This window comes from Phacochoerus africanus, chromosome 1 (assembly GCF_016906955.1).
Source record: "Phacochoerus africanus isolate WHEZ1 chromosome 1, ROS_Pafr_v1, whole genome shotgun sequence".
Lineage (NCBI taxonomy): Eukaryota > Metazoa > Chordata > Mammalia > Artiodactyla > Suidae > Phacochoerus > Phacochoerus africanus.
Genome location: NC_062544.1, coordinates 159213889 through 159227449, shown reverse-complemented (window position 1 = coordinate 159227449; position 13561 = coordinate 159213889). Strand labels below are relative to the sequence as shown.

At 38.7% G+C, this 13561-nt stretch overlaps 1 protein-coding gene across 1 annotated transcript; it reads left to right on the top strand.

Moving 5' to 3' along the window:
* The first annotated feature begins 770 nt into the window (after window positions 1–770).
* On the top strand, window positions 771–12922 carry DBR1 (debranching RNA lariats 1). The gene is made up of 8 exons (XM_047783084.1): window positions 771–1123; window positions 1717–1841; window positions 2894–2974; window positions 5546–5631; window positions 6999–7223; window positions 10004–10084; window positions 10555–10700; window positions 11195–12922. The coding sequence occupies exons 1-8, from the start codon at window positions 927–929 to the stop codon at window positions 11871–11873; spliced, it is 1620 nt and encodes a 539-aa protein (XP_047639040.1). The 5' UTR covers window positions 771–926; the 3' UTR covers window positions 11874–12922.
* Window positions 12923–13561: the final 639 nt, after the last annotated feature.

Sequence of the window (13561 nt, the reverse complement as noted above, 5' to 3'; positions counted from 1 at the left end):
GTTCCCAGTGTTACACAGCAGGATCTCGTTGCTAATTCCAGTGACTTCTTATTGCATTGCTTTGTTTACATCTTCTGCTTATTGTTGAATTAACTTTGGTGTCTTTATTCCTAGAATATTGTCTATTTTATCTAGTTTTTTTCCCTAATGAGCTGAGATATATTTATTAGTCTCTATATTGTCATGATTAGACTATTTTCTTGATTAAATTTTCAGAGGTGTTTTGTTTTTTGTCTTGGCCACTACTTCAATTGTCAGTTGGGTCCTTTCTCCTCCTGGACTGTTTCGAGACATTCATCTGCTTTCATTGAGCTCGCTTGCAATCTAGTTATGCAAACAACTACTTGGTAGGAAAATGAAGAGTGCCCGGCCCCTTAAAAACAAAGCAAAACAAAAAACCTGATAATTTTAGAAGCTCTTCAGGGAGATAATTTCAAAATCCTCGGTGAGCTTTTGAGTTTTATTTTAAATTTATTTTTATTTTAGGGTGTCTTTTAAAAAATCTTTTAATTTCCAATCACTTTCATGCAATCATCTTTGCCGTGAGAAGTTCGTTCTAAGTTTGGTTTGATTTTATCAAACTAAACTATTTCCGGGGATTTTATTTGTTCGTTTGACTATCCTGGTTTTGATTTTTATCATCTGTCAGATTGCTGGGATTCAAAGAGCGAGCCACGAAGACAGGGAAGCCTGAGTCAATTTGAAAGCTCCCTGAAATCCCTGTGTTGGTCTTGCCCTTCCCGGTCCTTTTCTCGCGAGATTTGGAAGCCGGAAGTGAATTATATTGCAGGAGACTCGATTGCAGGAGGCGGCATCTCAGTTAAGGTTGGCGGGAGCTGAGCGATCGGTCTGGACTTCGCTGCTCTGCCTGGCCTAGCTCTGGTTTGGGGGCTTGCGGGCAGCGCTTTCTGCCTTGGGCGGGCAGGATGCGGGTGGCTGTGGCCGGCTGCTGCCATGGCGAGCTGGACAAGATCTATGAGACGCTGGCGTTGGCGGAGCGGCGCGGCCCCGGGCCGATAGATCTTCTGCTGTGCTGCGGAGACTTCCAGGCGGTGCGCAACGAGGCCGACCTGCGCTGCATGGCCGTGCCACCCAAGTACCGCCACATGCAGACCTTCTACAGGTGAGGGACGCGGCCTGGGCCTCGGGTGTCGCGGGGCTGGACAGAGAACCCGGGCTGGGTTCGAATCCCGTCTGTCACCGACTAGCTGTCTCTCCGTTCTGGTCTTTGTTCACGCTGTGTCTCCAGGAACTGGCGCTTAGTAAATGTCACTTTTCTTCTTCACATTCATCTGTTTTATTTGTTTCAGAAGGGGTTGCAGCCTCAGGGGAAAACCTGGAGGTAGAAATTGACAGATTAATCTATTTTATGCTTGATAGGACTCTAGGACTAGTTCATTTAACTATTTCGGAGTTTTTATTGGACACTTACTATGTGCTAGTCTTCATTCTAGAAGCTAAGGTTACAACAGTGAGCTGACAAAGTTTTTGACCTCATCGGCTTGAAACCCAAGGTGGCAGCTCTGCATTCTTAAGGACAAGGATGGACAGTTCGTTTAGAAAGAGCTTTAAAACTTTTTATGATGACCTCAGATGTTTTTCTTTTTGACCTTATTTTGCTTTTCTGCTAGGCTTAATTGTATAGGCATGCCCAGTTGTTTTTTTTTATATCTAATTTCTGCTGTGCAAATCGACAACTTTCCCCTTATATTCTAGGTATTACTCTGGAGAGAAAAAAGCCCCCGTTCTCACAGTTTTCATCGGAGGGAACCATGAAGCCTCAAATCATTTGCAGGAGTTACCTTACGGTGGCTGGGTGGCCCCAAACATTTATTATTTAGGTATGTGTTCATGGGTAATTTCTTGGTTTGATGATGGAAGAACATGTCAAGATTGTAAACTACTTGGTCCACATCTTGAGATGTTTGGTGTTTTGGGAATGGCTCTTGATTTAAATAGTTAATCAGGAAATTTTAATTAAAATAGTTCATTTAAGTAGGTAAGCATGAAAATATGTCCATGAATCATCCCGTGTGTTTAGCAATACTTACTATAACTGCAAGACCTTACATACTATTTGCAGTATCTTTATTTTTTTTCTACTCTTTTTATTAAATTAAAAAAAAAACTTTTTTGTTCATTTGTTTTGTCTTTTTAGGGCTGAGCCTGAGACATATGGAAGTTACCAGGCTAGAGGTCATTTTGAGCTGCAGCTGCTGGCCTACACCACAGCCACAGCAACACTGGATCCCAGCCAGGTCTGGAACTTTATTGGCTTTCTTGAGGCAATGCCAGATCCTTAACCCACTGAGCGGGGCCAGGGATTGAACCCCCTCCTCATGGATATTAGTTGGGTTCGTCACGGCTGAGCCATTAGAGAGGAACTCCCATTTTTTCCCCCCAAACTTTTTATAATGGAAATTATAAAATTATAAATGGAAACACAGTAATAGAGAATGATATAATAAATCTCTGTACCTAAATTGTAGCTATAACTATTATCATTCTGTCATCCTTATTTCAACCCCTCCCCTCTAAACTTTTTTGTGGGAGAGGTGAAAGGAATATTTTAAAGTGAATCCTGGCCATCAGATTATTTCACCTGTAAATACTTTCCATATTCCATTAGGTACCAAATTATGTATGTATGTCTCTCTCTTCACACACCCTTCCTTTCATTTGTTCCTTCCTTTCTGCTCAGTCTCTTGCCTGATCTGCTTCCAGTCCTCCCCTCCCTATCCACCTTATATATTGTTGGCATATTTCTATGTAAAAGAGTAACCTCATCATGATACTTAAGTTTCAAATAATTTTAGGACTGCATGGCCTAAACTGTTTGTTAGCAAAGAGATTGCTTTTGCCTCGTATTTTGTTTAACTATGTAATTTTTCAGGTTTGGCAGGTGTGGTAAAATACCGAGGTGTGAGGATTGGTGGAATCTCTGGTATCTTTAAATCTCATGACTATCGAAAAGGTATTGTTATTCTTTTTTTTAAACCTTTCATTACTTTTTAAAAATTGAAGTACAATTGATTTACAGTATTATATTAGTTTCAGGTGTATACCAAAGTGAGTATTGTTATTCTGAGAATTGTTTTTAAACTTTAGAACTTGCATGCCCCAGAGTAACGTAAGCATAATATATAATTTGACTTTTTCACTGTTATTTTTAAATTTATAAAATATTTTATACATATGAAAACGTAGAGAACATGGAACATGTTGTGTGTATCCACAATCTAGTTTTATTTGGTATGTTCCCATTTTTAGTTTTGATTTTTTAAGAAATAATAGAGTACAGATATAATTGAAGGTCCTTGTTTATCTGTCTTCAATCCCATCTCTCTCCTTTTACTCCTCCCTTACCTTACCAGGCAGTCACTATCCTGAATTTGGTGTTAATCATTCACTTGATTATTTTATATTATTACCATATCAGTAATCACTTTATTTTTAGTTATTTATTTATTTTAATTACACAATGAATTTTATTACATTTATAGTTGTACAACAATCATCACAACCAAATTTTATAGCATTTCCATCCCAAACCCTCAGCACATCCCCCTACCCCACAACCTGTCTCATTTGGAAACCATAAGTTTTTCAAAGTCTGTGAGTCAGTATCTGTTCTGCAAAGAAGCTCATTGTGTCCTTTTTTTAGATTCCACATGTAAGTGATAGCATTTGATGTTGGTGTCTCATTGTCTGACTGACATCACTTAGCATGATAATTTCTAGGTCCATCCATGTTGCTGCAAATGCCATTATTTCTTTCCTTTTAATGGCTGAGTAATAGTCCATTGTGTATATGAGTAATAACTTTAAACTGTATCATATAACATGTTTAAACTTCATTCCTATAAGTGCATCATTTTATATATATCTTTCTGCAACTTGCTTCTTTGTTTAATATTTCAAAATCCATGTTGATACATGTAACTCTAATCTATTCATTTTCATTTGTGAATAGTATTCTATTGTTTAAGTATACCACACTTTATCTAAGTGGATTATATCTTGAGTTTAAAGTTAAAGAAATAGCTTGGGATTTCCCTTCTTGGCTCAGTGGAAATGACTCTGACTAGCATCCATGAGGATGCAGGTTCGATCTCTTGCCTTGCTCAATGGGTTAAGGATCTGGCGTTGCTGTAAGCTGTGATGTGGGTTGCAGATTTTTACATTTCATGGAGTTCTTGGTGGCTCAGTGGGTTAAGGATCTGAGGATCTGGTGTGGTTGCTGCTGTGGCATGGGGTTTGAACCCTGGCCTGGGAATTTCTATATGCTGCGGGTGTGCCCCCCCTAATTTCATGAATTAAGTTGGCAGCTAAAATTTATATCCTTAGTGTAACTGTTAAATCACAAGTCTATTCCCTGGCACCCTGCTCTCCATGATTCTAGACTATTGACATGGGTCTACAAAAATAGGCCATCTCCTACATGGCAGATGTGGGTGCAAAGTGGAACTACTCCTTGGAAGACAATTGATAATATCTGTGGAAATTATAAACTTCTGATTCAGGAGTTCTACTTCTAGGAATTTATATACAGATACATTCCATAAGTGCAAAATAATATAAACAAGTTTATTTATTTCAGCCTTGTTTGTATTAGCAAAAGATAGGAACTAGTTAAATGTATCATGGAATAATATTAATATACAGTATAATGCTATGAAATCATTAAAAAAGAGAAAAAGATGCAGTTCTTTGTGTGACTAATAAGAACTCCAAAATAAGTGGAAAAAACAAACAAACAAACAAACAAAAAAACCAAGCAAACAAGGCACAGTACTGGTTAAGGGAAGGAATAGGAGAGCCCCTCCTCTTGTTTTAGCAGCTTGATTGAGGTAAAATTTATGTGCCGTTTAAGTTTACAATTCAGTAACTTTAGTAAATTGATAGAGTTATGCAGCTTAACTACCATAGAAATTTAGAACATTTCTATCATCCCTAAAAGTTTTGTGCCAGACTTAATCCCTGTTCCCATGCCAGCCGTCGGCACTCACTGCTCTCTCTAGGAGGAACACTTTTTACACTGTACCTTTCCAATGGTATCTTTTAAATCTTAAACTATGTGAATAAACAGTGCATTCTAAAATTAAATTTAATTTAAAAATCAAAAGCCCCTCAGTTATTTAGATTTATAGGTTGTGATCATTTATTAGTAGAAAGTACTGACATTTTGAGAACACTGTTTTTTTGGGTTTTTTAAATTTATTTATTTTTTGGGGGGCACATCCACAGCGTATGGAAGTTCCTGGGCCAGGGATCAAATCCGAGCCATAGCCACGACCTACACCACAGCTTTTGCAAGGCTTGATCCTTAACTCATTGCACTGGGCCAGGGATTGAACCCTCAGAGACAACGACCAATCCTTAACCTGCTACACCATAGTGGGAACTCCTGAGAGCAGTATTTTTTAAATACAAATTTTAAGAACCAAGCATTGATGAAAAATGTCAGTTTTGGGTAAATGTATGTATGTATTTGTACTTGCAGTATTTGATTTGAATATAGTTTATTTCTCTTCTTCAATTTAAGGTCATTTTGAGTGCCCTCCTTATAATGCATCTACAATAAGGAGTATATATCATGTGAGAAATATCGAAGTCTACAAATTAAAACAGGTATGTAAAAAGGACATTACAGGAGACTTGAAAAATGTTAAAGTAACTCTGTACCCAAATGTATTTTGATCATTTGATCCATGACTTCAGATATTATTACTTAGGATACATTTAAAGAATATATATTGGAAGAAAAGTGATACTTTAAAGGAAATATTAAATATTTTAAATAATGACTTAAATAGAACATAAATAATAGGTGAAGATGATAGAGGATATGGGAAAATTGTGAAGGTGAAACACTGTCTTAGCTGGAGAGTAGGTGAAACTCAGGTTTTGTTTGAGAACCCATTAAATGCCTGACACTAAGCTATGCAGCTTTCACCTGTGATAGTTCATATAACTGTCACTCAAATTCTGTGAGATAACAAAAGGAAAAAAAAAATTCTGTGAGCTAGGCATTACTCTGTTACATGAAGGTGGAGAGGCTAAGGCTCAGGTGGGTACTGTAACCTGCCTAAATTTCCTACACTGTTAAGTGGTAGAGTCTTTCAGACTGAACTCAGGCCCTTCCCATCATACACACAGCCTCAATGGGAGCATAGAGATGCTTCCTAACAGTGTCTTACCTGGAATGCCTTTTCCCTTTCATTCATTTAAATCCTACCAGTCCTTGGAGATCCAGCTTAGATACCACTTCCCACCCAGCGTTCTAGTTTAAGGTCATCCTCCTCCTCTGAATTTTCATAGCACTCATTGCCCGTTTCAGTGGTTAGTCATATCTATCTTGCATTTTGTATTTTCTTGAACAGTTGCTTAAATCATTTTAGTTTAACTTTACAAGTATTTTTTTTGTATTGCTTGAAAGTGTATATTTTGTGTTCTTGTGAAGACACCAGCTACCTTAAATACTTCTAATATCATTTTTTTGTAGTAAACAGAGACGGCTTTTTTTTTTTCTTTTTTCTTTTGGTGTGTACTACATGAGTCCATTAGGGGGAAAAAAAAAAGGAAAATATCTTTAGGTTTACTGTATTTTTTACATTACACTCATGAAATCTGGTGTCTTTGGATCTTAAAACAGTAGTTTTTCTACCAAAAGGGAAAAAACAAATAGTTCTTATAGATTTTAGAAACCCAGTGCTAAGACCATAGCTGATTGGCAGTCAAATCAAAGTATATCTCTCTTGACCTGCCTTACAACAGAAAATAAGGACGATCTGTGAGGCAGAGAGAAAGCTGTTTCTCTTTGCCTAGATGAGGAAGTAGCTCAAAATTTGTGACTTCCTTAAAGAGTGTCCTTAGAATGAATTACACAGGAATCTAGAGATCTCCGGGACTAAATGGTTGTGTGGTAGTATAGAGAAGGGAGGGATTGCTTTTGGTGAATCTGTTTTTTAAGAGCTTTCTCGCTTTTTCTGTCAAAGCTGAAGCAGCCTATGGACATATTCTTATCTCATGATTGGCCAAGAAGTATATATCATTATGGAAATAAGAAGCAACTTCTTAAGACTAAATCTTTTTTCCGACAAGAAGTGGAAAATAACACATTGGGAAGTCCCGCTGCTTCTGAGCTTTTAGAGCACTTGAAACCTACTTACTGGTTTTCTGCGCACCTTCACGTGAAGTTTGCAGCCTTGATGCAGCATCAGGTAGAAAACAAAATGTTTCTTCTTTGATTTAACAAACATTCCTGAACATCTGTGGGCTAGGCACAACGGGTGTAAAGTGAGAGAAATCAAAGATAACTTTCCCTTTATGAGTAATTTAGTATCCAATGGGGGGAAGGGAGGAGCAAGCAATTATAAAATAGCGTAATCATTTTGTGACTGAAAGTGCTAGGAAACTGTGGGAAAACCTAAGCCAGGCCGTGGTGAGATGGAGATGTGGACAGAGAAATGAAGGGATACAGTAGGTTTTCTAAAGGAAGTGATGGTGCCAGCAAGAAGCGGATATCAGGGTGATCTAGGTTGAGGGACCAATGTGTGCAGAGGCTAGAGGTCTGAGAGGGCAGTGCTTTTGGGGGAGCTGCAGCTGGTTCCTGTGGCCCAGGCAAGAGAGATGAAGCTGGAACAAGACCATAGCTGCCTTCTGGGCCCTGCTCTGAAGTTTGGGTTTTAACCAAAAGGTTATGGGGGAAGTTGGGGTGTGATGAAATCAGTTTCATTTCAGAAAGATTAGTCTGGCAGCAGTTTTGTGTGTGGACTGGAGTGATTTAAAACAGGAGGCAGAGGAGGCTATTTAAGCAAAAGATGAGGTTCTAACCTGAGGCACAGTGGAGACCCAGAGAATGCAGCAGGTTCCAAGAGATTTTGGAAGCAGAATCTTCAGGATTTAGAGACAGAGGGAGGACAGTGAGTCTAGAGTGACCCCCAGAGTTTTCCCTGGGTAACTGCATGGGTGATGGTGCTTGACAGAAGGTAGAAACTAAAACTATGCCTAAGAGTTAGGCTTTTATGGAAATATGTGGTTCTTCCTTTCACCTCTAATTCTGACTGAATTCTGACTTGCCCATAAAGTATTCCATAGGGAAAACATTGAGAAAGTGTTAACAAAGTTAGAGATTTCTTCTCAGAGTCCTCTAGAATTTCTGAGTCTTTAATGTGCTGATGGGCATTGCCTTTCTCTGAGACAGGGGATGGGGTGTGTAGCGCTTCCTGCACTTACTTGACCAAACTCTTTTCTGTGGGAGAGGTGCTCTTAAGCGATGCTCCTCACACACTTGGAAGGGTCTGTCTGAAAACATTCATGTAGGCACCCTCTGTTGTAGGCTTATTCTTACACCCCAGCTTCACTGGGAGAAGCAGGCAAGGTTACTCCTTCCATTTTCCTGTGGCTGTTGCCAATGGGATATCCTTTTCCAGCATCCAACTCTTCTGTTTCTGACATTCAGCTTTCCCACATCTGTGTTACTCTCTTGGGGCTCACGATGCTCATGGATTTTTAGAAGCATCTGATTTGCCACATTTTCCCCACGCTCTCTTTTTTTTTTTTTTTTCCTTTTTGTCTTTTTGTCTTGTTGTTGTTGTAGTTGTTGCTATTTCTTGGGCCGCTCCTGCGGCATATGGAGGTTCCCAGGCTAGGGGTCTAATTGGAGCTGTAGCCACCGGCCTACGCCAGAGCCACAGCAACGCAGAATCCGAGCCGCGTCTGCAACCTACACCACAGCTCACGGCAGCACCGGATCGTTAACCCACTGAGCAAGGGCAGGGACCGAACCCACAACCTCATGGTTCCTGGTCGGATTCGTTAACCACTGCGCCACGACGGGAACTCCGCACGCTGTCTTTTGTTGTCAACCTCAGAGACTTGTGTCTCTGAATTAAGGATATGTTTGATCTTTCTTGGCTCCTCAGCCTGTGACTTCAGTGTGCTGTTTGAGCCCTTTTACCAAGACTGAAGATTACCTTTCCCCAGAACCCCTTCTGCTCCAAGATCTGCCTATGACCTCTGTGCCTCCCACCTCTCTTAGTCCCTCAGCACCACTGAACTGAAACCCGGCCCTCAGCAGGCAGCCCCATAGCTTCTTTCTTGTCATTTTTCCTCCCTGTGCCTTGCTGTTTTCAGTGAGTCATTTTTTACTTCTCCCAATGTCACCTTCAAGTTTGTGATTCCTCCATGTTTCTTTCCACCAGTTCACTTAAAAAAAAAAAAAAAAGCTTTATTGGGGTACAATTTCCACATCAAAAAGTTCACCTGTTTTAAGTGTAGAACTCAGTGATCTTTAGTAAATTTCCAGAGTTGTGCAAACGTCATAGAGTTGAGTTCTAGAATGCTGCCATCACCCCAGAAGATCCTTTGTGCCTGTTTGCTGTCAATCTTTCTTCCCCCCTTCAGCCCCAGGCAACCACTAATCTTCTTTGTCTATGGATTTGTCTTTTCTGAACATTTCATATAAATAGAATCATAAAATATATAATCTTTGGCATCTGGTTGCCTTCTTGTGTTTGCTTTTGAGATTCTTTTCTGTTGCAGCATGTATCAGCATTTCATTTTTATTGTTAAACAGTATTTCATCATATGGATATATACATCTACTTTGGTGTTATATCTAAGAAATCTCTGCCTAAGCCAAAGTTATAGAAATGTTCTCCTGTGAATTCTAAAAGTTGTATAGTTTTAACTCTGCCAATTTACTTTCAAGCTCTTCTGTTACCTTATCTTTAATCTTTGTGTTATATGCTTTGATGTATGTGTGTTATACATTATCACCATTACTTTCTGCTTTGACTTATAAGGAAATTGAAGCCCAGAGAGTGTAAGTGCCTCGCTGCACAAGTGGGTATCGAGCTAACTTGCTTTGGAAAAGTAACAGTTGTTTGTTTGACACACCATTTAGGGGTATGGCTAATAAAGATTTTCATCCTATTAGTGTCTGAATTGCCTGTGATGTCTTAACATTCTTCCTTAAATTATGGTTCCTATTGTCTAGGCCAAGGATAAAGAACAGTCAGCCAAAGCAACCAAATTTCTAGCCTTGGACAAATGCTTGCCCCACAGAGACTTTCTTCAGGTAAAAAGAAAAAATGAAGTAACTTTACAATATAGTTTCATTCTTCCTGTGATTCACTTTCCTTTCAGAATTTATCAGTGCTTTATATGTTCTGAGAATACTCTGAGATTTCTTTGGGAATGTTAGGTTACATTACTACATTAATTTTTTTTTCTTTTTTTTTTTTTAGGGCTGCACCCACAGCGTATGGAAGTTCCCAAGCGGGAGGTTGAATTGGAGCTACAGCTGCAGGCCTACACCACAGCCATAGCCACATCAGATTCTTAACCCATTGAGCAGAGCCAGAGATTGAACCTGCAACCTCATGGATACTAGTTGGGTTTGTTACTGCTGAGCCACGATAGGAATTCCTACGTTAATGTTTTTAAGCTACTAAATTAAATTCCTTTACAATGTTATTGTTATATTGACATTCTTAAAAAATTAAAAATAGATATGTGTTTCTCAAAATCAACAATTTCTTCCTGTAGGTAATAGAAATAGAACATGACCCCAGTGCTCCTGAATACTTGGAATATGATACTGAATGGCTTGCTATTCTCAGGGCTACTAATGACCTTATTAATGTGACTGAGCGCCCATGGAATATGCCTGAAAACAATGGCTTGCATACAAGGTAAGTCTGACCTTTTTTAGGATTTGCCCTCTCCATTGTGTGCATAATTTTTGTCCCTTTCACCTTATTATTATTGCTATTAGTATTATTGTTATTTTAAATCAAGGTAATTATTGTTAAATGAGTATCAGAACAATTTAAGTTTACTGACTGGTATGAAAATTGCAAGTTTTCTATCTAAGAGATCCAAGAAAATGGACTGCTGAACACCAACCCAAATAAGTGTATAAGTGCATCAAACTATATAATAGAGATTTGGTTCACACATTGAAATAATTAGAACTTGTTTTAGGGTGTGGGTTATGGACAGCTTTTTCTAAGAAGTGTTTTAATTTCAAAATGGCTCTTTGCTAAATTAATTATAATATTATTAAATGGAATTTTGAAATGTGGTTAATTTTTTTATCCTTACACCTGAAGTCCATAGTTAGAGCTCATCATTTATTGTCCAAGGCTGATGAAATATAAAAAGCTATTGTTTTGGACTTTTATAGGTGGGATTACAGTGCAACAAAAGAAGCTATGAACGAAGTAATGGAAAAATTGAATCATGACCTCAAAGTTCCGTGTAACTTTAGTGTAACAGCTGCTTGTTATGACCCTAGCAAGCCACAGACACAAATGCAGTTGGTTCATAGGATCAGTCCTCAGACAACGGAATTTTGTGCCCAACTTGGCATCACTGACATTAATGTCAGGCTTCAGAAGGCCAAGGAAGAACAGCACTTGTGTGGTGACTATGAAGGGCAGGATGCGGTGGAGAGCAATGACTCTGGAGAAGACCCTAGTGAATATAACACAGACACATCTGCCCTGTCCTCGATTAATCCAGATGAGATAATGTTAGATGAAGAAGAGGATTATGAAGATAGTATTGTAAGTGCACACAGTGACATGAACACACCTTCTGCAGAACCTTCTGACCAAGCTTCTGACTTTTCTGCGAGCTTCTCTGACGTGAGGATCTTGCCAAGTTCCATGATTGTATCTTCTGATGATACATCAGGTTCCCCAGTTGGCAAAGAGGGGAATTCTGGTGAGCCTCTGGAGTTGGGGGATGGAAAGGTGCCCTTGAAGAGGCTGAGTAACGAACATGAACCTGAACAAAGAAAGAAGATCAAGAGGAGGAATCAAGCCATTTACGCTGCAGTGGATGATGATGATACAGCCTAAGACAGTTTACTTGTCTTAGTAGTATATGTAGATATGTGATTTTTGAGACTATATTTTTAGAGTTGGATCTTTGACTTAAAACTTTGTAATAATGAAGTTGTATAAGAAAGCTTTAGTTAGATATTGACTCAAGGCTTTTGTATGTTTCAGATAAAAAATATTAAAATTTCATATATTGATTGGATACCCCTTTTTCTGAGAACATATATTATTCACTTTCATTTTTTTCAGCAAACACTTAACTGAATGTCTGGAACACTTTGTACCAGGCACTCTCCTATAAGATGGCACTGCAAAGGTGAGCAAGACAGGGATTTTTGCCTTCAAGGCGTTACTACCATTGTAAATATTTTGGTATATAAAATATGGTGTATTTATATTTTCTTTTACAGAGTTAAGTGATTATTATATATATATACTTATATATGCTCTCTTTTCATTTATTATAAATATTTTCCCTGGTCAGCTCTTAATGTCTGCCAAATATAATTGAAACTGAAGATGGCAGGTAAGATTTTAGGAAATAAATACTAAACACTGGTACACATACTATCTTACTGAGATTAATATAACCCTGTTAACTTTTACATATTATGTTTTAGCATTAATTTTAATAAAATTAACTAGAGTAACTGTACAGGTCATTTGGTGCACAGCTCACTGAGTTGTAATTACTGGCTGGATTGAATTGCACCAGTGCTGCCCTTCATGCTGCATAATGGATTGCTAGTGTTAAAGTGTGTTTAAAGATCCATGTGGAGAAACTACACCCCTGTCCTGTCTCTGGTTAGAATGCCTGGGCCACCAGAGGAGATTGTCGCCCTGCACTTGGGACCAGGAAACCAAGGACTATTCCAGGATCTTATCCTCTCTCAGCAGTCCAAATGCAGGAGCCAACTCAGGAGAATGATATTGCAGTTGGCTTCCATCCTGTCAGTATCTGACTTTGGGGATTTTATCTTTATTGCCTTTCATTTTTTGTTTACTTTCTTTTTTGAGTTGAATAATTCATTGGTTTTAATTCTCACATAAAGTATTTTTAAAAATTATGATTTCTCCCATCGCTGATTTAATTGAGTCCTGTGAATTATGACATTTAGTGCTTCTTTTCCAGAAATAAAGATAAAAGCAGAAAGTAATTAGATGTAAAATAAATAATAGAGTTGATCAATGGTGGTTCTCAAAAAAAAATTAAGACAATCTTCTAGCTTACCTGATTGAGAAAGAAAGCACAGGAGTTCCCCGGTGGCTTTTTTTTTTTGCTTTTTAGGGCTGCACCTGTGGCACATGGAGGTTCCCAGGGTAGGGGTCCAATTGTAGCTACAGCCACTGGCCTACACCACAGCCACAGCAACGCAGGTCTGAGCTGCATCTGTGACCTACACCACAGGTCATGGCAACGCCGGATCCTTAACCCATTAAGCAAGGTCAGGGATCAAACCCGCAACCTCATGGTTCCTAGTTGGATTTGTTTCTGCTGTGCCATGACGGGAACTCCCTGATTTTTTTTTTAAAAAAGTAAAATCTAGCATTTTCTTTAACAAGGAGATGTGATAAGCATTCCCATTAAAGGAAGGTAAGCATAAAATCAAGGAACAAGATGCCCACTACCACTACTACATTTTAATACTGGTTAAAAGAGCAAAACAATCAGACAAAACAATGAGGAGAATCAGAAATGCAAAGGC

What these genes read in the sequence shown, in the direction of transcription:
- DBR1 (XM_047783084.1), top strand. Translation starts at nt 927, where the DNA reads ATGCGGGTGGCTGTGGCCGGCTGCTGCCATGGCGAGCTGGACAAGATC. An exon ending in ATCTCATGACTATCGAAAAG is followed by an intron (nt 2,975 to 5,545) that starts GTATTGTTATTC and finishes CTTCAATTTAAG; the next exon opens with GTCATTTTGAGTGCCCTCCT. An exon ending in AAGTCTACAAATTAAAACAG is followed by an intron (nt 5,632 to 6,998) that starts GTATGTAAAAAG and finishes TTTCTGTCAAAG; the next exon opens with CTGAAGCAGCCTATGGACAT.